Source organism: Gymnoscopelus braueri, assembly GCF_963280865.1.
Source record: "Gymnoscopelus braueri genome assembly, chromosome: 16".
Classification (NCBI taxonomy): domain Eukaryota; kingdom Metazoa; phylum Chordata; class Actinopteri; order Myctophiformes; family Myctophidae; genus Gymnoscopelus; species Gymnoscopelus braueri.
In genome coordinates, this window is record NC_137616.1 from 20,544,326 (window position 1) to 20,567,185 (window position 22,860).

Below are 22,860 nucleotides of genomic sequence, written 5' to 3' on the forward strand. Positions count from 1 at the left end.
ACACCTCTGTCTGCAGCTCCTTCATGGCCTGACAGCATTGTCACTCTGTCTCTCTCACTCTTTCTCATTTTCTCCCTTGAATGACGGTCAAAAGTTGTGGCGTCGATGTGTAAACGTGATTGACACTATACGAGTTAATGTTTATTTTTAACGTGCAACAATTTCGGAAGGGAAATACCCGGGGCTGTCTTGATCATGACATTTTTGTTGTCTACTAACTCATAATTGCAATGTTTTTCTGTTCATTTTATACAAATAGAACAACTGAATGTATTTGAAAAAAACGGATGCTACAGTACTAGCTCGTACAGTACAATAAATGTTTTGGCAACATCAGCCAATGCATGCATGCTCTACAGATGTATCTTAACACAAGAAATCTATGCACAATGAGAGGCAGTTAAACGTATTTAATTATAAACAATGCATGTGGACATGGAAAAGTACATGTAAACATTGTAGGGGATACACACACCAACATTAAAACTACGACTATAGAGGTGGACAAAGTACTCGACCCCCGTACTTGAGTAAGAGTACAGATACTCCTGGTCAAATTTACTCCACTACAAGTAAAAGTATATCTCAGTCAAAATGTTACTCAAGTAAGAGTACAAAAGTCATTGCTTTTAAAAATACTTAAGTATTCAAAAGTACATGCTTTGATAAATACTTAAAGTACAAGTAAAAATAAAAGTAAAAGTACATTTCTTAATTTTTATTTCAATGAATTGCTGTAATGTTTTCACAATGAATTTATAGGACCTTGTAACTCAAGAGAAGTACTGTAACTCTCTGAAACCACCTGCACTGCATACACTGTGCTTGCTTATAGAACCACTACGTTATGCAAAGCTAGCAGAAACACCTATAAAAACAAATAAATTACTGAGGAACCAGAACTAAATCATTTTACTCCTATACACCCATACAAGATGTAACAAAGAGGCGAGCGGAGGGGGAAGCCAGAAACACGGCTAGTGTGAGAGCAGACGTGTGGCCAATTGCATTTTAGGGAAGAAGAAAAAAACAGCCAACCTAAAGGCAAAACCGCACCAATGCAACTAGTCGCAACTCCTTGCAACAAAATCGTTTTAAGGTCAACCGCACCAATGCAACTCCTTGCAACTGCCATTGGGGATAATGGTTGCAAGTAGTTGCAAGTAGTTGCATGTTGCAAGGAGTTGCATGGCGAATCATTGGTGTGGATGTAGAGTGGGCTTAAAAGTACTCAGTACTTTACAGCCTTCCTAGAAATGTAAGTGAGTAAAAGTAAAATATTTGTGTTGGAAATACTCAAGTAAGAGTAATAAGTATCAAAACAATCAAATAGTGAAGCAAAGTACAGATCCTCAGAATCTTTACTTTAGTACAGTACTCAAGAACATTTACTCCGTTACTGTCCACCACTGACGACTACACAATGCAACCCTTACACTGGGACTTCATACAGCAGTGGACCTTTCATCCACACTGGTAGTTTGTGAATAAGAAGACCCTGTGACTCTGTCTGGAGGGATGAGGGTCTTCATAACCTGACACACCCTACATGGAGCCCTGTTCATCAACCTCAGGAGGTTCCTCCTGAACTTCTCCCCTATGAAAACATACAGGATGGGGTTGACACAGCTGTGAGAGTAAGCAATGGCCTGGGTGACTTCTAAAGCCAATGTGATTGCCTTGCTGCTGTCACATTCTGTATAGACTTCAAGTAACTCCAACGCTTTGAAGAAGGAAGCAACATTATAGGGCATCCAGCAGCAGAAAAACACAGCCACAACTACAAGAACCAATCGGATGGACTGCTTCTTGGAGGAATGGCTGTTTAGGAGTTTCCGAATGATCTGGGTATAGCAGAAAACCATGATGGTCATTGGAATCAGTAAGCCAATTATGTTCATTTTGAAAAGGCTGAAGATACTCCAGAGGTGCCTGTATGTTGTGATACCATTTCCAGTGTATAAGGGAGCACAGAAGAGAGTTGAGTCATTACTTGACCCTGGGGACTCCTGTACCTGAAGAAAACTTAGATCTGGAAAAGAGGCGAGAAATCCAGCAACCCATGTAACAGCAGCTGCAATTATTCCAGAGGAGCGTGTTCGTATTTTCATGGCACAAACTGCGTGCACTACAGCCAGGTATCGGTCAATGCTCATCAGGCTGATGAAAAAGATCCCACAGTAAAAGCCAATGTGGTAAATACCGAGGACCATCTTGCACATAGCATCCCCAAACAGCCACTGGTCCCATTCTTGGTGGGCTAGGAAGGGAAGGGAGCATACTAAGAGAAGGTCAGCAAAGGCCAGGTTGAGGAGGCACACATCGCTCATGTTACGGAGCCGCGCCCCAAAGATGATGACCCAGAGGACAAGCACATTCCCCAGAAAACCCACAATGAAGAAGAGAGAATAGAGCCATGGGAGAAAGTAGGACCCATGGTGTAGGTATTCACAAAACCCGTATCCATCTATGGGTTCAGTGTAGTTGTAGTCATCAATGTAGTCATCAGGGTCAGTAATGGATTCACTGGTAGCTGGTGAGCTGAGAAATAATAAATTAAGAGATGTATAAGGTGCATTGTAATGATGAAAGACTTCAGTATAATACTGTAGATCTGTTTATGAAAGAAAACAACAACCAAAAATATGAAGAGCGGCGTAAAATCCTGCATATTTTCTCTTCCATTACTATCTTCTGTACCCCATGAATTATACATAATCATATTGTAGCCCATAATGATCATTCATATCACTGTCATAGTTTTATAATAACAAGTCCTGTTCATTATATACATATCGATGTGCTTAAAAGCTCTATGACACTTTGGTAGAGGTTTCGGCTGTGTAGTTACCTTGCTATGGTGTAATTGGCCGTATACTGGGTTTTGTGACGTTATACAATATACTGATTTTGAGAGTTATTTCACTGTGTGATGTAAGTCAAAGAGTTACATCATGGCAAGGCAACTACACAACTGAAACCCCTACCAAAGTGTCATTGTGCTTTTACTCTTTGACAGGCAGAAATAAAACATTGTTTACTAATTAGCTCATTAGCTGTTTATTAATTGGCTCTTACAGGCAACTAGACCTCAAGCCTTCACATTACATTGCTCTTCCATACGTGTAGGTTTATTTTGATATACTCATTTGTACTTTTTATAAATCAAATTTAAATTGTGTTATTTTGGAAAAACTTAAGTTGTACTTAGTATACTAAAAGTTGCACTAAAGATATGCTAAACCATATCTTTAATATACTTATATATACTCCCCCCCCAAAAAAATACATTTGAATTACAAATATACTTACAGTATCTGAAGTACAGTTTTGCTGATGTCATTAAAGTATACTATCATTCAATTTATAGTGTATTAAGAATACATATCAAGTACCAAATAAATAAATATAGAGTATATAGCAATTATGCTTAAAAGATACTTTCAATGTAATAATAGTATATTCTAAATTAACTAACTGTGTATGTTTAGTTACATTGAGTTGTAGTTTAAATACATTATTACATTGAAAGTGTATTTTAGCAAATTTGGGTTGTAGTTTAAATACTTTATTATTACATTGATTGTATACTTGAAACTATAAAAAGTTTACTTCACATTCATTTATTTTATACTCCAAGTATATTTGTAATACATTGATCGTACATTTTAAGCATAATTGCTATATACTCTATATATATTTATTTAGTACTTGATATGTATATGTAATGCACTATAAATGTAATGATAGTATACTTTAATGACATCAGCAAAAGTGTACTTGTGGCGTGTAAACAAGTGTACATTTTTAATTCAATTGTATTTTTGTGGGGGGGGAATACATAAAAGTATATTAAAGATATGTTTTAGCATATCTTTAGTGCAAATTTTAGTATACTAAGTACAACTTACGTCTTTCCAAAAGAACACAATTTAAATGTAATTTATAAAAAGTACAAATGAGTATATTAAATATGCTTCTGAAAAATATATTTTATATTCTTTTTTCACTTGGGAAGCCACTGCCACTCGCTTTAAAAGACGTATCCGAGTCTCGTTGAATCGGTGAGGGGGGGGGGGGGAGCCATCGCGATCATCCATTCCATAGTTACTGTTGAATTTAGGTTGTTTTCGCCAAGATGCAACAGAAAGCAGAGAAAAAGCTATTTTTCCAAATCCATTAACATGGAAGTGAATGTGCCTGTTTTTTGCCTTGACTGGTTCACAGACACACTTAACCACTTTCACACTCACTTTCAAACATTTTCAAAAATAGCAAGAATAGCAGATCTACGACCTCAAAACACGTGACATCACAACCCAAAGCGGCTTATTTGACTACTTTTGCTAGACACTCTTGTAGGACAAAATAGGGCAGTAATTTATGAAAAAAGTTGAATTTTGAAGATGAAGACAAGGTTTCCACCTGACAGCGACATTATGTAAAACAATTGTGGGGAAAAGGAGTCTCACCTGAGAGTGTTCATAAAGTAGCTTGTGGTGACGTCCATCACTGACTGCGTTGAGTCAAGATACCAGGCCAAAACAAACAGATCTATATCATATAACCAGTTCAACTGTACGACCATCCAAGTGCCAAGAATAACCAAAGTGAAAACACTAAGCAAAATAACTAAATTACTTCTCATTTTATTAGGGGAAGTTAGATCATTTTGAAATAGATGGTGGCCGTGGTGGACAGTGATAAATGTGCAGAGCTATGGTGGACACTGGGATCCAGCATTGAACACTGTTCCACCCCCATTGGAGCTCCCGTCTACACCTGAATTGGGGGATGTCAATCATCATTATCATGGCAGATAAATTATGCCAGGTATATCCGGAAGACGACAATACGTGTCACACGTCACAAAATGCTTTCGGCATTCTGACCCAGCGTTTTGGGGTTAATAGACGACAACCGGAGATGAACCCTGACCTGGCAGTAAGCATCGTCAAAACAACCTGCATGTTACGCAACTACCTGTGCCATGGAGTAGAGCAGTGGTTCTCAACCTGTGGGTCGTAATGGAATGATTTGGGGGGGGGGGTCCCAGATGACAGTGAAGTGACAATTTAAGGACTTTTACAACTTTTTAATACCTTAAAAAAAGAAAGAAATAAATAAAAAAAGACAATTACTGAATCAAAGGTAACAACAAACTATACAATAAAAACTGGTCAAACATTGGCCAGATTGTCAAATAATATAAGAAAAGGGCAAAAAATAAATAAATAGCCGATCTACAAGCTCACAACGCCTTGCGAGGCGTTGCGAGCTTGTAGATCTGCTATTTTCACAATATTTATTTTTGGAACCGAGGCTGAAGATACTCCAGAGGTGCCTGTATGTTGTGATACCATTTCCAGTGTATAAGGGAGCACAGAAGAGAGTTGAGTCATTACTTGACCCTGGGGACTCCTGTACCTGAAGAAAACTTAGATCTGGAAAAGAGGCGAGAAATCCAGCAACCCATGTAACAGCAGCTGCAATTATTCCAGAGGAGCGTGTTCGTATTTTCATGGCACAAACTGCGTGCACTACAGCCAGGTATCGGTCAATGCTCATCAGGCTGATGAAAAAGATCCCACAGTAAAAGCCAATGTGGTAAATACCGAGGACCATCTTGCACATAGCATCCCCAAACAGCCACTGGTCCCATTCTTGGTGGGCTAGGAAGGGAAGTGTTATGTATGTTGGTCCTTGTTGTTTACCGTAGCTGAAAGTGCAATGCATGATGGGAAACCCGGATGTTGTAGTTCTATGGAAGTGCCGGTTGGAATAAAGACACACTATACTGAAGCTCCGTGCCCTGACTACTTTATGGTTTTATGGACGTCATAAACCTGTCTCAGTATATAACAAATTGGCGACGAGGTGGTTTGAGCTCCCGCGGACGCTGTGTGTGTGTGAATTGTGTGTGTGTGGTAAAGTTTAGTTAGAACGTGACTGTGTTTGTGTTAGCAGTGATAAGCTAATGCGGCTAGTTTGCACGACACGTCGCGCCCAGCGTCTGTTGTGATTGACACGGACTATCTAAAAGGGAATATAAAAAAAAAAAAAAAAAAAAAGAAAGAAGGAAGAGTAAGAGGAGTGGATTTACCAGAGGGGAGGATCTGCTGTACATGACTCAGTATTGACACGGATGTCTGCTGAAGAGGACTCGTCAACTGAAGAGGAATTGTCAGAGGATAATACTGATAACCAGGAGCCTGCACGAAAGATGGCTGGAGTTATTGGTAATATTGGTCCTTTTGATGAACATGTGGAACAATGGAGCGCATACTCTGAACGTTTTGAGTATTTTGTATCAGCAAATGACATTCATGATGATAAAAGAGTAGCCACGTTTCTGTCAGTAATGGGTCCAACAACCTTTAATTTGCTGCGTGACCTACTGCAACCCACCAAGCCTGGGACCAAGACCTATCAAGAAATAGTGGAGGTCCTGACACAACACTATTCACCCAAACCATTGCTAATAGCAGAAAGGTTTAGATTTCACCGACGCAATCAAGAGGAAGGTGAATCCGTTACTATGTTTGTTGCAGCATTAAGGAAATTGGCTGAACATTGTGAATTTGGGCAAGTGCTAAATGACACATTGAGAGACAGACTGGTATGTGGCCTAAGAAATGAAGCAGCGCAGAAGAAACTGCTGACTGAGAGTGACTTGACATTACAGAAAGCCATTAACATCAGTGTCTCCATGGAAATGGCCTCAAAGGAGGCTCAACAGCTGCACTCGACAGGCAGAGTGCATACCGTCCAGACAGAGAAGCAGAGTGGACAAGGGCCATGTTTTCGCTGTGGCAGAACGGGACATCTCGCCACTACATGCTGGTGTAAAGATATGGACTGTCGCAATTGTGGAAAAAGGGGCCACATAGAGCGTGCCTGTCAAGGGAAAAGAAACATGGAGAAAACATCGAAATCTGCCAGCAGACAGGAACCTTGGAAAAACAGGAAGAAAACACAGGTTCACACTGTGAGACAAAAAGAGACAGTGTCCAGTGATTCTTCGGAGGGAGAGCAAGAGATGGGTGTGCATACACTGAAGATAATGAAAGTAGATGGGGACTCAGAGGGTTATTGGGTCGAGCCCATGTTGGAGGGGCATCCAGTGAGTATGCAAATTGACACTGGTTCAAAAGCATCCATCATTTCAGATGGGGTTTACAAACAAGTCTTGAGACACCTGCCACTGAGACCTTCTGACACTAGATTCAAAACCTATCTGGGAGAACCTGTACCCATGGCAGGAATGACAGATGTCATGGTTCAGAGTAACAATCAAGTGAAGAAACTCCCCATCTACATTGTTAAAGGTGATTACCCGGCCATCCTAGGACGTGTGTGGCTAGAGAAAATGAAACTGAACTGGCACACAGTGAAAATGGTATCACAAACTGCCACCAACCTAGCTGCTATTTTGAGAAAACATGATGAGATCTTCCGAAACGAATTAGGCAGTATGAAAGACATCACCGTCAAGCTAAGCATTAAGCCAGAAGCGACACCAAAGTTCATGAAGGCCAGGTCGGTGCCGTACGCTATCCGATCAAAAGTAGAAGATGAATTGGATAATCTGGTTAGAAATGGTGTCTTGGAACCAGTAACTATCAGTGAATGGGCCACGCCCATAGTCCCTGTACCCAAGAAGACTGGAGAAATTCGCATCTGTGGAGATTTCAAAGTGACACTGAACCCGGTACTGTTAGCAGAGCAATATCCTCTTCCCCACATTGACGATTTGTTTGCAGGCCTGAGTAATGGGCAAAAGTTTAGCAAGATAGACCTTAACCAAGCCTACCTGCAGATGCATGTTCATGAAGATTCTAAGGAATTGCTCACAATAACCACACAAAAGGGGCTTTTCAGGTATTGCCGGCTCCCTTTCGGAATCACGTCAGCTCCTGCGCATTTCCAACGGGCCATGGATCAGATCCTACATGGTCTCCCTGGAGTGCAGTGCTACCTGGACGATATCCTGTGCACAGGGGCGACGGATGAGGAACATCTTTGCAATTTGGATGCAGCTCTTCAGAGGCTGCAGGATTACGGGCTCAGGGTTCGCAAAGACAAGTGCGAATTCTTTCAACTATCTGTTGAGTATCTGGGACATGTGATTGATGCTCAAGGGCTACACACTGCCCCATCCAAGATTCGGGCCATCGTGGACGCCCCGCCTCCTGACAATGTGAGCCAGTTGCGTTCATTCTTAGGCTTGCTAAATTATTATGGCCGTTTCGTACCAAACTTGTCATCCATGCTCAAGCCGTTGCACGACCTGCTTTGTCAGGGCAAAACATGGAAATGGAGTGACGCCTGCCAGGAGGCTTTTCAGAGAGCAAAAGAGACATTAGTGACATCAGGGGCACTGACCCACTTTGATCCCTCACTTCCCATTCAGTTGGCCTGCGATGCGTCTCCATATGGGGTGGGGGCCGTCATTTCCCACTTAATGCCAGGCGGAGGAGAGAGGCCTATAGCATTTGCATCACGAACCTTGAACAAAGCGGAGGCTAACTATGCTCAGATAGAGCGGGAAGCGTTGAGCATCGTCTATGGTGTTCGCAAATTCCATCAGTACCTGTATGGGAGGCGATTCGAACTTCTCACTGACCACCGACCCCTCACAACCATCCTAGGGTCCCACACTGGGATACCTTCACTCGCAGCGAGTCGCATGCAACGGTGGGCATTACTGTTGTCAGCACACTCATATGATATCAAGTATCGCAAGGCGGACCTGCACTGCAACGCAGATGCACTGTCTAGGTTACCGCTTCCTGTCACTAGGCCAGAGCCACGTGTTGCAGACATCTTTTACTTCAGCCAGGTGGATGATGCGCCAGTTTCGGCTGCTCGGGTGAGGAGAGCCACTCGCACTGACCCTGTCTTGTCAGTGGTAATGGACATTGTGATGAGGGGTAGATCGGGCGGCGACGACCCCAGTGTTCAACCATATCTCTCCAGGAGAGCAGAACTGTCAGTGCAAGCTGGTTGTTTACTATGGGGGAGGAGGGTGGTTATTCCACCATCATTACGCAAACTCATTCTGCAACAGCTCCACGCAGGTCACAGTGGAATAGTTCGGATGAAAGAGATAGCAAGAAGTTACTTCTGGTGGCCAGGAGTCGACAGGGAAATCGAGACTACGGCCAAAACATGTTCCTCCTGCCAGGAAGTTAGGAATACCCCACAACTAGCTCCTCTGCATCCCTGGGAGTTTCCTGAAGAACCCTGGCAGCGTGTACACATTGATTTTGCAGGGCCAGTAGAGGGCCGAATGCTCCTGGTGTGCGTGGACGCACATAGCAAGTGGCCGGAGGTGGCCATAATGAAATCCACCACTACTGCAAAAACCATTGAAAAGCTTGGGGAGATCTTCAGCCGTTTCGGTTCGGCCCTTCAGCTGGTTTCTGATAATGGACCACAACTGGTGTCACAAGAAATGACTACATTCCTGCAAGCAAATGGCATCCAACACATCCGATCAGCACCGTTCCACCCTGCGACCAACGGTTTGGCTGAGAGGTTTGTTCAGACCTTGAAGAATGCACTAAAGACATCTCAAGGCAAAGGAACACTGCATCAGAGATTGCATAGATTCCTGTTGAGCTATCGTAACACACCACATGCCACTACTAAAGTTTCACCCGCTGCCCTGATGTTCAACAGAGATCTACGAACCAACTTCGACCTCTTAAAGCCGACAACAGTGAAGGATACTGTTCAGCATCAGCAGGAGAGGCAGATCCAACACAGGATGCTGCGGGCTAAAGAAAGAGCCTTCTCTCCAGATGAGCCAGTATTGGCAAGAAATTACAGTACTGGACCCAAATGGGTCCCTGCAACCATTATCAAGCGGTCTGGCCCCGTCTCCTACACTGTCCAAACTGCTGCCGGGCTGGTGTGGAAAAGACACGTCGATCAACTTCTGCAGTCGGCAGCATCACCTACAGATCAACCTTCGAGGGAGGTCCCGGACGAGTCCGAGTTCAGCGCACCCCATCGCCCACCGTCACCACCCCGAGGTGCACCTGAACCCGATGGGGAGACTTCCGTTCCTGACTTCCCACTACGAGAGGCGGTGACGGAGGTCCCTACACCTACGGCTGTTCCAGAGTCCCCTCACAGAGACAGTAAGACTGAACATTCTGTGGAGCATCGTTACCCGGTAAGAGATCGTCGTCCTCCAGAACGCCTGAACTTATAGACTCTGAAGTTAAGACCACCCAAACAAATGGGGCAAAATAATCCCCATGGGTATGGTCACGGGATGAGGTAGTCTACCCTCATCTCGTTGTGTTATGTTGTGTGAACAGACTTTTTGAAAAGTGCTCTTACCTCGTATTGTTTTTGATCTACAGCATTTTGATGAGTATTATATTAGTTCTCTACCTTAATATTTGGGGTTGAAGTTTCAGTTGTACTTTACTTGTTGGGGGAGGGCCTCTGTTCTAAGGGGGGAGGAGATGTTATGTATGTTGGTCCTTGTTGTTTACCGTAGCTGAAAGTGCAATGCATGATGGGAAACCCGGATGTTGTAGTTCTATGGAAGTGCCGGTTGGAATAAAGACACACTATACTGAAGCTCCGTGCCCTGACTACTTTATGGTTTTATGGACGTCATAAACCTGTCTCAGTATATAACAGGAAGGGAGCATACTAAGAGAAGGTCAGCAAAGGCCAGGTTGAGGAGGCACACATCGCTCATGTTACGGAGCCGCGCCCCAAAGATGATGACCCAGAGGACAAGCACATTCCCCAGAAAACCCACAATGAAGAAGAGAGAATAGAGCCATGGGAGAAAGTAGGACCCATGGTGTAGGTATTCACAAAACCCGTATCCATCTATGGGTTCAGTGTAGTTGTAGTCATCAATGTAGTCATCAGGGTCAGTAATGGATTCACTGGTAGCTGGTGAGCTGAGAAATAATAAATTAAGAGATGTATAAGGTGCATTGTAATGATGAAAGACTTCAGTATAATACTGTAGATCTGTTTATGAAAGAAAACAACAACCAAAAATATGAAGAGTGGCGTAAAATCCTGCATATTTTCTCTTCCATTACTATCTTCTGTACCCCATGAATTATACATAATCATATTGTAGCCCATAATGATCATTCATATCACTGTCATAGTTTTATAATAACAAGTCCTGTTCATTATATACATATCGATGTGCTTAAAAGCTCTATGACACTTTGGTAGAGGTTTCGGCTGTGTAGTTACCTTGCTATGGTGTAATTGGCCGTATACTGGGTTTTGTGACGTTATACAATATACTGATTTTGAGAGTTATTTCACTGTGTGATGTAAGTCAAAGAGTTACATCATGGCAAGGCAACTACACAACTGAAACCCCTACCAAAGTGTCATTGTGCTTTTACTCTTTGACAGGCAGAAATAAAACATTGTTTACTAATTAGCTCATTAGCTGTTTATTAATTGGCTCTTACAGGCAACTAGACCTCAAGCCTTCACATTACATTGCTCTTCCATACGTGTAGGTTTATTTTGATATACTCATTTGTACTTTTTATAAATCAAATTTAAATTGTGTTATTTTGGAAAAACTTAAGTTGTACTTAGTATACTAAAAGTTGCACTAAAGATATGCTAAACCATATCTTTAATATACTTATATATACTCCCCCCCCAAAAAAAATACATTTGAATTACAAATATACTTACAGTATCTGAAGTACAGTTTTGCTGATGTCATTAAAGTATACTATCATTCAATTTATAGTGTATTAAGAATACATATCAAGTACCAAATAAATAAATATAGAGTATATAGCAATTATGCTTAAAAGATACTTTCAATGTAATAATAGTATATTCTAAATTAACTAACTGTGTATGTTTAGTTACATTGAGTTGTAGTTTAAATACATTATTACATTGAAAGTGTATTTTAGCAAATTTGGGTTGTAGTTTAAATACTTTATTATTACATTGATTGTATACTTGAAACTATAAAAAGTTTACTTCACATTCATTTATTTTATACTCCAAGTATATTTGTAATACATTGATCGTACATTTTAAGCATAATTGCTATATACTCTATATATATTTATTTAGTACTTGATATGTATATGTAATGCACTATAAATGTAATGATAGTATACTTTAATGACATCAGCAAAAGTGTACTTGTGGCGTGTAAACAATGAAGTGACAATTTAAGGACTTTTACAACTTTTTAATACCTTAAAAAAAGAAAGAAATAAATAAAAAAAGACAATTACTGAATCAAAGGTAACAACAAACTATACAATAAAAACTGGTCAAACATTGGCCAGATTGTCAAATAATATAAGAAAAGGGCAAAAAATAAATAAATAGCCGATCTACAAGCTCACAACGCCTCGCAACGCCTCGCGTTGCGAGGTAGATCTGCTATTTTCACAATATTTATTTTTGGAACCGAGTCAAACTAATTGTAATGCCTCAACTCCTACAAGTCCAAATGCTTATCAGGGTGGGGGGTCCCCAGTTCAAATATGATTATTTTGGGGGGTTGTGGCCTGAAACGGTTGAGAACCACTGGAGTAGAGGGACAAGCCGCCCAGGATGACAGCTTTGATGATGCTGACGCCAACGCATGTCTACAGGAGATCCAGAGGCCATGGGTTAACCAGGCATCTGCAGAGGCTCTGCAGATGCCTGAGACACATTCAAGGATATTTTGTCTCACCTGCTGGCCAACAACCATGGCAGTATGACATATGCACCATGGACTTAGATTAAAGAGAGGTACTGTACAGCAATGGAGCTGTAGAAGATGATTTTATTATAATGTTTTTATATATTTTTAGTTTGAAATAAAACACCAAAGGGGAGTGTAATGAAGTTCTATCAACCTCATAGACACATGAAAAACAGAAAAGGTGCAAAACCATGGCACCAGCTCTTTAACTGAGCATTGCTGAACAGGGTTGTGCTGTGGCTGACTAATCAGTAAATAGAGTATTTATGATTCCTTAATTATAGTGTCATAAACAAATTATAATAATTAAAATGCATTATAGGCATGGACTTAAATATAAAGTGTTACCATTGAGTCAGAACTAGATCCCCTAACAGAACAGAACAGAACAGAACCCCAACAGGCCCACTCCCAGGGGCCCAAAGGTCAGGGGGCCTCTATAAAATTGGGCAGACTCATACCCACTAGGTCCAGAGCCTGACCCTGAATTTCACATGAAACTTTGCATGCACACTCCCAGCTGGCCGAGGAAGAACCTCCACCCAACATTTTTCAAATCGGCCTCATGGTAGCACAATTTACAGGCCGCTTCACGTTTTGGCCTATGACTCTTGGTCATACAATAAAAATGTGATATTCCGCCATTTTGCATAAACTTTTTTCTTATAGTCCTATAGATCTTAAACTCAAATTATCTCTCTGGAGCCATGTGATGTATTCAGATTAATTCAGATTTGTAATTGATTTTATTATCTTGTAAACACAACACTGTGCGACATAGTGTTATACAGTACACTCCTCATTATTACTGTAAGATAGTGAGTTATATGTTTGCCAGAAGATGCTGTTCTAGTGTTATTTTGTATGTTTCAGTGTTTTACCTGCCTGTGGGTTTGAGCCTTATTGGTCCTCCACAGGTTAGCTTTTTGTTTTATGTTTCAAAAGGTAAGGAGTTGTCAATCTGTCTCTCTCACTCTTTCTCAATTCCTCCCTTGAATGACGGTCAAAAGTTGTGGCGTCGATGTGTAAACGTGATTGACACTATACGAGTTAATGTTTATTTTTAACGTGCAACACTTTTGGAAGGGAAATACCTTGGGCTGTCTTGATCATGATTTTTTTTTGGCTATTAATTAATAATTGCAATCTTTTTCTGTTCATTTTATACAAATAGAACCACTGAATGTATTAAAAAACAACGGATGGTACAGTACTAGCTCGTACAGTACAGTAAATGATTTGGAAACATCAGGCAATTCATGCATGCTCCACAGATGTGTCTTTACACAAGAAATCTATGCATAATGAGATGCAGTTAAACTTATTTAATTATAAAAATTGCATGTGGACATGGAAAAGTACATGTTAACATTGTAGGGGATACACACACCAACATTAAAACTACGACTACACAATGCAACCGTTACACTGGGACTTCATAAAGCAGTGGACCTTTCATTCACACTTGTAGTTGACGAAGACCCTGTAACGCTGTCTGGAGGGATGAGAGTCTTCATAACCTGACACACCCTACATGGAGCCCTGTTCATCAACCTCAGGAGGTTCCTCCTGAATTTCTCCCCTACGAAAACATACAGGATGGGGTTGAGACAGCTGTGAGAGTAAGCAATGGCCTGGGTGACTTCTAAAGCATATTTGATTGCCTTGCTGCTGTCACATTCTGTATAGACTTGAAGTAACTCCAACGCTTTGAAGAATGAAGCAACATTATAGGGCATCCAGCAGCAGAAAAACACAGCTACAACTACGAGAACTAAGCGAATGGACTGTTTCTTGGATGAATAGCTGTATAGGAGCTTCCAAATGATCTGGGAGTAGCAGAAAACCATGATGGTCATCGGAATCACTAAGCCAAGGATGTTCATTTTGAAAAGGCCAAAGATACTCCAGAAGTGCCTGTTGTGTGTTGTGTTATCATTCCCAGCGGATGCAGTGTATAAGGGAGCACAGAATAAAATCGTGTTATTGGACCTTGGGGACGCCTGTACCTTAAGAAAACCTAGATCTGGAAAAGAGGCAAGAAATCCAGCCACCCATGTAACAGCAGCTGCAATTATTCCAGAGGAGCGTGTTCGTATTTTCAGTGCACAAACTGCGTGCACTACAGCCAGGTACCGGTCAATGCTCATCAGACTGATGAAAAAGATCCCACAGTAAAAGCCAATGTGGTAAATACCGAGGACCATCTTGCACATAGCATCCCCAAACAGCCACTGGTCCCATTCTTGGTGGGCTAGGAAGGGAAGGGAGCATACTAGGAGAAGGTCAGCAAAGGCCAGGTTGAGGAGGCACACATCACTCATGCTACGGAGCCGCACCCCAAAGATGATGACCCAGAGGACAAGCACATTCCCTAGAAGACCCACGATGAAGAAGAGAGAATAGAGCCATGGGAGAAAGTAGGACCCATGGTGTAGGTATTTACATATCCCATCTCCGTCATAGTCGATTTCATAGTCGTCGTCACTGACAGGTGAGCTGAGAGAGTAATTGCAGTAAAGTAAGAGTAAGAGTAGGGATTAGGTCAGGTCCATTTTCATAATAAAATAACTCACTATATTACTGTAGTTCTGTTTTTCAATTGCCTATAATATATAAAGCTGTGTAGAAAAATAAATCTGCTTAATTTCATGATTTACCCCATCCTAATTAATTACAGACATACATGTGTTTAAAAACAAGATCATAAAGGATAAAAAAAAAACAGTTTCCTTTGACTACTCTGGGTTTCATCAAAAGGTCATAATACAAAATACAGCATAGAATTACAGAGGTATGATATTTTTACATCCAGTAGTTCCTGTGCTAACTTTTCTCATGTAAAACAATACTAGGGGAAAAAAGCGTCTCAAGAATCAAGGAGGTTTTATTTGTCACAAACTTATACAAGTACAAGCAGCGAAATGTCACCTGGGCTGGCACTCACCTGGCAGTACTGGTCATAAAATAGCTTGTGGTGGTCTCCATCACTGACTGCGCTGAATCAAGCTACCAGGCCTCTTTGCAAGTGAAGTTACATAAGACCATCCGAATGCAACAACAACAACAACTATAAATTACTTCTCGTTTTATTAGCGGAAGTGAGATTCTTTCTAAATGGGTGTTGGCAGTGGTGAACGGAAACAGTTTTTTGTGAGTAAGCGTTTTTCATGTTTTTTTAAACTTGTGACTTTTTCTTCACTACATTACAGACATATTCTTTTCTTTTGACGCCACTGTATTGGTTGTCTTTGAAAATCACCTTTTGGGTATTTTTTTTTCCTTTTTCATTGAGTTTTCAAAATACACAATGTAGACTACGGTAGATGTATCACAAATTAAGACATATATATATATTTTTTTAACTAAAGCTAAATAAGATACACACTGGATATGAAGTTAAAAAAAAAAGGCAGACACAAGACAACCTAAGCTACAAAAAGACACGTACAAGTCAGGTTAATCACAGCACAAGACTAGAAAAAGTGCTCCTTGGAGCACACAGGTCAGGTAGGTTATTGCGGGCCAGCAATGTTGATGGAATATGAAAAATCAGACAGATCTGTCTTGATCACATGACTATAGCGATAATGTGTACCAATTTGCGTGATGTTTGGACAAAATCTCTAGGAGTAATATTTTACCTAAAATCGGCCTCCTGGTGGTGCTGTAATAGGCCAATGTGAAAAGGGTGGCATTTCTTCCTCGATCTAGTGGGAATGTGCCTGCAAAGTTTCTCGGGCAACGGGTTCATGATTTGAGGCATTTTGTTCAAAACGGAGCACTCCTGCAAACTTTGAAGCCAATCTTAGCCAATCAGGATGGCAGGATGGAAAACGGACAGATCCGTCTTGATCACATGACTATAGAGATACTGTGTAGCGATTTGCGTGATGTTTGGACAAAATCTGTAGGAGTAAGTCGGCCTCCTGGTGGCGCTATAACAGGCCGATCTGAAAAATTTGAGGGAGAGGTTCTGCTCAGGTATCCAGGGAGTTTGTGTGCACAGTTTCACGTCGATCACTGGACATTAGCTGTTCACAGACAAATGGACGGACGGACGGACGGACGGACGGACGGACACACAAACATGGATGGATGGACAGGATGTAAAACATAATCTTCGGCCTGGTGGAGGTGATAAGTCATCTGTAGATTTTTTTCTTTTCTTTTCTAAAATATGATCACTGGCCAGTGGCCACAGAATTCTCACCTGTCAAGCATTTATCAACAGTTAATAAGGCCTTTAGAAGTTCTTTTTATAATATATTTATTAACTATATTCTGTGTAGATAGTCACACATCATACTACACAGGAAAAGCCATATCACACAGGAAATAACCTTGCAAAACAGAAACACGATGGGTCTGTGGCATAGGTGTGACTGCTGGCGCTTAAAGTTCAGTGTGCACACTGCACATCCAAATGTACATGTATTGAACAGAGTAGTCATGACTGACAGAAAAAAATAGATAATGAAGCAGAGACAAAACAGTGAATGAGTTATTTTTTATTATCAAACAGTGTAAGAAGTTTTAGTAACATAATATAATGTAGTGTCAATGCCCCCAGGCTGGGGGTATTGACACTGCATTATACTATGTTACTAAAACCCCGGCGTCGAGTCGATCGGATAGCCCAGGGCTACTCAACTTAAGATGGCTCAGGGGCCACTCAGCAAAATACCAAAAGTCCAAGGGGCCGCAAGCTAAAAATGACGGTCCTATTTTGGATTTTTCGATTTTGTAACACACACTACGCATTGTTATTGTTATAAGAAAATGTACATTTTGACATCATATTCTTTTCACTGTACCTGTTTATTTTGTGTGTATGTCCAGTGGCATCAGTTCAGCAAAAGCTAAGGTATGGCAAGGTTAGGGTTGCCAACTCCCAGAGATTGAAATAAGGGACACCTACCCTGGGCGCGCGGCAAAGCCGCGCGGCCGGAAAAAAATGGGGGTCAAAACCCCCCAAAAACCCGAAATGCATAGAAAACTATGCATTATACCTGTAACAATTGATGATAGGTGGTTGTCCAGAAGCGCCGATCCGACCGTTATGCCCGTGTATGGGCATGCCCATATATGGGACAGACCGACTTCCAACTATGCACAAATAATTGTGTTCATTTATTTTCTCAAATGTTTTTGAACCCTCAAGTGTCTTGTGATGGTTTCAAGTAATTTAATCAAATAAAACCCTCCACAATCTTCAAATTGGCCTCATGGTAGCACTGTTAACAGGCCACTTCACGTTTTGGCCTATATAACACTTTACCTGTAGGTCATCCAATCAAAAAGAGATGTTCCACCATTTTGCATTTACTTCAAAACACAATATTCCTAAATATTCCTACAGACTGTGTCCAATACTCAAACAAATTGGTACACATTATTATCTCTGGAGTCATGTGATCATATTTCATTTTCCATTTTGATTGGCTTCCAAAGTTTGCAGGAGGGGCCATAAAAAAAGAAAATTGGAATCACACTTTGAGGAGCCTTAAGCAACACAGAGCCAAAAGCAAATTTACTTCCACCCATGGGATACCACATATGCTACAAATGCCACCAAATTAGGTACAACATGGTCTTGTGAGTCATTTGACAATGACAATGACCGCCAAACGGGGTTCTGCTACTTTCACACACTGTAATTACGCTAATTTGCTACTGTACTGTATATTAAAAAGTCATCAATAATAATAAATGCATTTATTCATTAATTTGGAGACTTAACAATTACTTGGTTCTTGGTTGTGAAAAAACATATTCAAATATTTTAACATATGTGATATATATACAATATAATATACAGATATAGGTAAAACTATGACAAATTACAGTACAGTGGGTTGCATCCTGAGAAAAATGCAGATTGAAGACCCCCACAAAGGCTACATCGTGGATTAATTCTAGCATTTTGATGTATAGGACAATATCTCTGGGGTGGCTCTCCTCATGCTGGAGAGAAAGATGGACACCTCATCTGTCTCTCTCACTCTCTCTCATTTTCTCTCTTGAATGACAGGCTAAAGTTTTGGCGTCAATGTGTAAACATGAATGACACCACATGAGTTCATATTTATTTTTGACGTGCTGCAATTTCGGAGGGGAAATACAGAGGGCTGATTCAATCATGAAATTATTTTGATGATCAATTGACATACAAATAATATAATTACAGTCTATTTCTGTTCATTTCATATGAATCGAACCACTGAATGTATTGAAAACAATGAATGGAGCAGTGCAGTACATATTTTGACATCAGACAATGCATGCGCCACACTGTAGATGTATCCGTACACAAGATCTATACACAGTGAAAAGCAATGTGTATTTAATTATAAACATGCATGTGGACATGGAAAAATACATGTGTGCATACCTGCACAGTGCGCACGCTAGCCTGGTAGCCCCCCCCCCCCAGGAAATCGCATTGCTGAATGAAAATTACATTGAATTCCGCGGCCGGGTGGTTTACCAGGCTATGCGCACGTATGCATGCAAACAAACATTGTAGGGATAGCCAAATCAACCACACTGACAAACACACACACCAACATTAAAACTACGGCTAGACAACAGAACCCCTCAACTGCCACTTCACACTGCAGTGGACCTTTCATCCACACTGGTAGTTTGTGAATAAGTAGACCCTGTGACTCTGTCTGGAGGGATGAGGGTCTTCATAACCTGACACACCCTACATGGAGCCCTGTTCATCAACCTCAGTAGGTTCTTCCTGAACCTCTGTCCTACAAAAACATACAGGATGGGGTTGAGACAGCTGTGAGAGTAAGCAATGGCCTCTGTGACTTGTAAAGCCAATTTGATTGCCTTGCTGCTGTCACATTCTGTATAGACGTGAAGTAACTCCAAAGCTTTGCATAAAGAAGCAACATTATAAGGCATCCAGCAGCAGAAATACACAGCTACAACTACGAGAACTAAGCGGATGGACTGTTTCTTGGAGGAATGGCTGTATAGGAGCTTCCAAATGATCTGGGTGTAGCAGAAACCCATAATGGTCATTGGAATCAGTAAGCCAAGGATGTTCATTTTGAAAAGGCCAAAGATACTCCAGAAGTGCCTGTTGTGTGTTATGGTATCATTCTCAGTGGGACTAGTGTATAAGGGAGCACAGAAAACTTTGCTTGAACTTGGGTCTCCCTGTACCTGAAGAAAACCTAGATCTGGAAAAGAGGCAAAAAATCCAGCAACCCATGTAACAGCAGCTGCAATCATTCCAAATGTGCGTGTTCGTGTTTTCAGTGCATAAACCGCATGGACTATAGCCAGGTACCGGTCAATGCTCATCAGGATGATGAAAAAGATCCCACAGTAAAAGCCAATGTGGTAAGCACCGAGGACCATCTTGCACATAACATCGCCAAACGGCCACTGATCCCGAGCTTGGTGGGCTAGGAAGGGAAGGGAGCATACTAGGAGAAGGTCAGCAATGGCCAAGTTGAGGAGGCAGACATCACTCATGCTACGGAGCCGCACCCCAAAGATGATGACCCAGAGGACAAGCACATTCCCTAGAAGACCCACGATGAAGAAGAGTGAATAGATCACTGGGAGGAAGGAGGATCCATGACGCTCATATTCACACAACCCAGTGCTTTCATTACCATAGTCCTCATATATATAGACTTCTTCACTGGTAGGTGGGCTGAGAAATAAATTGCAGGATAAGAGTAGGGATTAGGTGCATTTTTATAATGAAATGGTTCAGTATATTAGATACGTTTCTGAAAGAAAACAACATAGCCTAAGATATATAATATCTTAAAGCTGTGAAGAACATGTGAAGGATTGTTCTTCAAGAGTTTCTAGATTGGTATGTTTTGACAAACAGCAGAGAGATCTACGTATATTCTAACATACAGTAAGGTGTTCATTTCAGATTACTGTTTGAACTCATAAAAGGTTTGCAAAATGTGATAAAGCCCTGAAAGGATTTAAGTTTTTTCAGGGAGACATGCATGAGCTGGATGCACATAAAAAAATCAAAGCCAAAGATTAGATTTGTATTGTACAGTATTGTATAGTGCAATTAAAGTGGGAGAGATTGAGGATGGTCTGCTTTATACATTTCATATCCTGTAAATACTGTCACAAAATTCAAACCATTTCCAAGTCAAAGGACACAGATGAAACACACAGTCCTATGAGTTCCATCATTATGTCATATAACAAAATACAGCGTAGAATTATAGAGACAAATAGTTTGTTTGCTTGTTTACATAATGTGTAGACATAATTATTTTATGTAGACAATACTTCCTTTGCAGATTTTTCTTATGTCAGAAAAAAGTGAAAAGTCTCACCTGACAGTGCTTAAATAGCTTGTGTTGAGGGCCATCATTGACTGTGCTGTGTTGAGACACCAGTTCCCAATGCAAAAATCTACATATGCTCAATGAGAAGCAATTGCACTTAATTTAAATAGAAACACAAACACACACATACACGCACGCACGTGCACACACACACACACACACACACACAACCCTGCACAACACTTCCTTTCCACCCAAGTTTATGTGGTGAACGTGGTAGGATGTGCTAAAAGCATTTTATTTCCATTTAAAGTGAACCAAGCTAAACAGTATGTTCTGTTGCTTGATTAATTAATAACACATTAATGGTTGTTAATTTATTTTAAAGGAGGTCATAACTTAAGCAAAAATCAAGGATGAACATAGAGCTCCTTGTAATGATTTCTTACAACGTAAAATTTTCTTACAGTATCCTATATTACATTAGAGATAAGTCCCGTCATCATTTTCCCGTCTCATTGTTTCGCACTAAACACAACAACAACATATCACATGTCACTAACAACACAAGCCACAACGCGCGCGATTAATTTACGGGTGGCGTAGGCTACTTTTCATTGCTCACCACACATTTGCCTCCTCGGAGCATAATTAATTGCGGCCAGCACAAACTGACAACATTACGGGTACACATGTTGTTCCCTAGCGTCAGCACCGACCACCGCCGAGCGAAACCGAAACCGAAACACCGCGAGCTAACACGACGCAGCCGCCATTGAAATCTCCCCACAACAACAACAACACACGCGACCACTTCGCTTCAACCCGCGCCATTGCTTTCACTTTGGTCATGTCTCTATCACACCACACTCACGGTAATATGTCCGTCATTCACGTGCCATGTACATCCCAAAGACAACATTATCAACAACGGTAGAGTCTACACGGAGAATCAACGTTGCCAGGTTGCTCGCGAGAAATAAGCAATCCGGTCTGTGAATTTTCCTCCATTTGCCTCCATTCCTCCTCGCTCAAAGTCGCTTACCAGTCGCTAGTGTAGAGGGTTCAGAAAATGCCTCTATTTAAAGTTTTTCACTAAAACATACACCCCCCATTTTTTAAGATTATCAGAATTACTCTAACAGTATTGTGACACTTTGTATGTGATCCCACATCTTATTAGACTTCCAAGTCAGTAGATGGCGCCCCTGCGCTCCTGTGAATGACAGAGGAAACACGATAGTCTTGGCCCACGCATGCGCAGCTCAGTAATAAACCGCTGCTGGCTGAGCAAGGCAAGAGAAAGTAACGTGTCTGTTCCTCGTTTTTGGTGATCAAATAACTATCTAAAACATTCGTAAGGATGTTAAAACTAATGTGAACTGTCAGTGACATGATTTGTAACGTTTTAAGTATACCTGAAGTAACTTTGGACGAGTAGTTTTATTGTTTTGTCGAGTTGAATAATGGCTGCTGCCAGGTAGTTTTACACTGTGTTTCCACTCAGAAAGCACACGTGGTGCACGTGCACGTGTGTGCGTGCTTGTGTGAGTGAGAACGTATTATTTTCAGTGTGTATTTGGAGTAAAGAATACAGAAGTTATTGTTTTGCACTTTATTTTTGTTTATGAAGAATACATTGTATTTTTGTATTATTTGATTTATTGTATTTTTGCAATATTGTGAAGTAAACTGTCTGTTGGACTGTTAAACAGTATTTTGTGATCTTGAAAACTTGAAATGATATGATTGTGATATTGAGATGCTAAATGAATATTTTGATACATGTTCAGTAATAAACCGCTGCTGGCTGAGCAAGGCAAGAGAAAGTAACGT

General features: G+C 41.0%; 5 protein-coding genes across 5 annotated transcripts in view; all 5 read right to left on the reverse strand.

Moving 5' to 3' along the window:
• Window positions 1–22,860, reverse strand: part of LOC308102873 (C-C chemokine receptor type 5-like) — a gene marked incomplete at its 3' end in the record, with an annotated part of 48,924 nt that overhangs the window by 22,543 nt on the left and 3,521 nt on the right. The gene's annotated exons all lie outside the window — the stretch shown is intronic.
• Window positions 1,446–2,345, reverse strand: LOC308102656 (C-C chemokine receptor type 8-like; the record flags this gene model as incomplete). The annotated part of the gene is made up of 1 exon (XM_080452476.1): window positions 1,446–2,345. The coding sequence occupies exon 1, from the start codon at window positions 2,328–2,330 to the stop codon at window positions 1,446–1,448; it is 885 nt and encodes a 294-aa protein (XP_080308602.1). The 5' UTR covers window positions 2,331–2,345.
• LOC308103816 (C-C chemokine receptor type 2-like) lies at window positions 2,524–11,098 on the reverse strand (the record flags this gene model as incomplete). The annotated part of the gene is made up of 5 exons (XM_080453991.1): window positions 2,524–2,541; window positions 5,428–5,719; window positions 7,953–8,050; window positions 10,676–10,934; window positions 11,094–11,098. 5 exons carry the CDS (start codon window positions 11,096–11,098, stop codon window positions 2,524–2,526), a joined length of 672 nt encoding a protein of 223 aa, XP_080310117.1.
• On the reverse strand, window positions 14,117–15,181 carry LOC308102655 (C-C chemokine receptor type 8-like). Its single transcript, XM_080452475.1, has one exon. It carries the CDS (start codon window positions 15,052–15,054, stop codon window positions 14,167–14,169), a length of 888 nt encoding a protein of 295 aa, XP_080308601.1. The 5' UTR covers window positions 15,055–15,181; the 3' UTR covers window positions 14,117–14,166.
• On the reverse strand, window positions 18,494–21,146 carry LOC308102651 (C-C chemokine receptor type 5-like). Its single transcript, XM_080452471.1, has 2 exons — window positions 21,073–21,146; window positions 18,494–20,414 (listed from the first exon to the last, which is right to left on the reverse strand). Exons 1-2 carry the CDS (start codon window positions 21,108–21,110, stop codon window positions 19,343–19,345), a joined length of 1,110 nt encoding a protein of 369 aa, XP_080308597.1. The 5' UTR covers window positions 21,111–21,146; the 3' UTR covers window positions 18,494–19,342.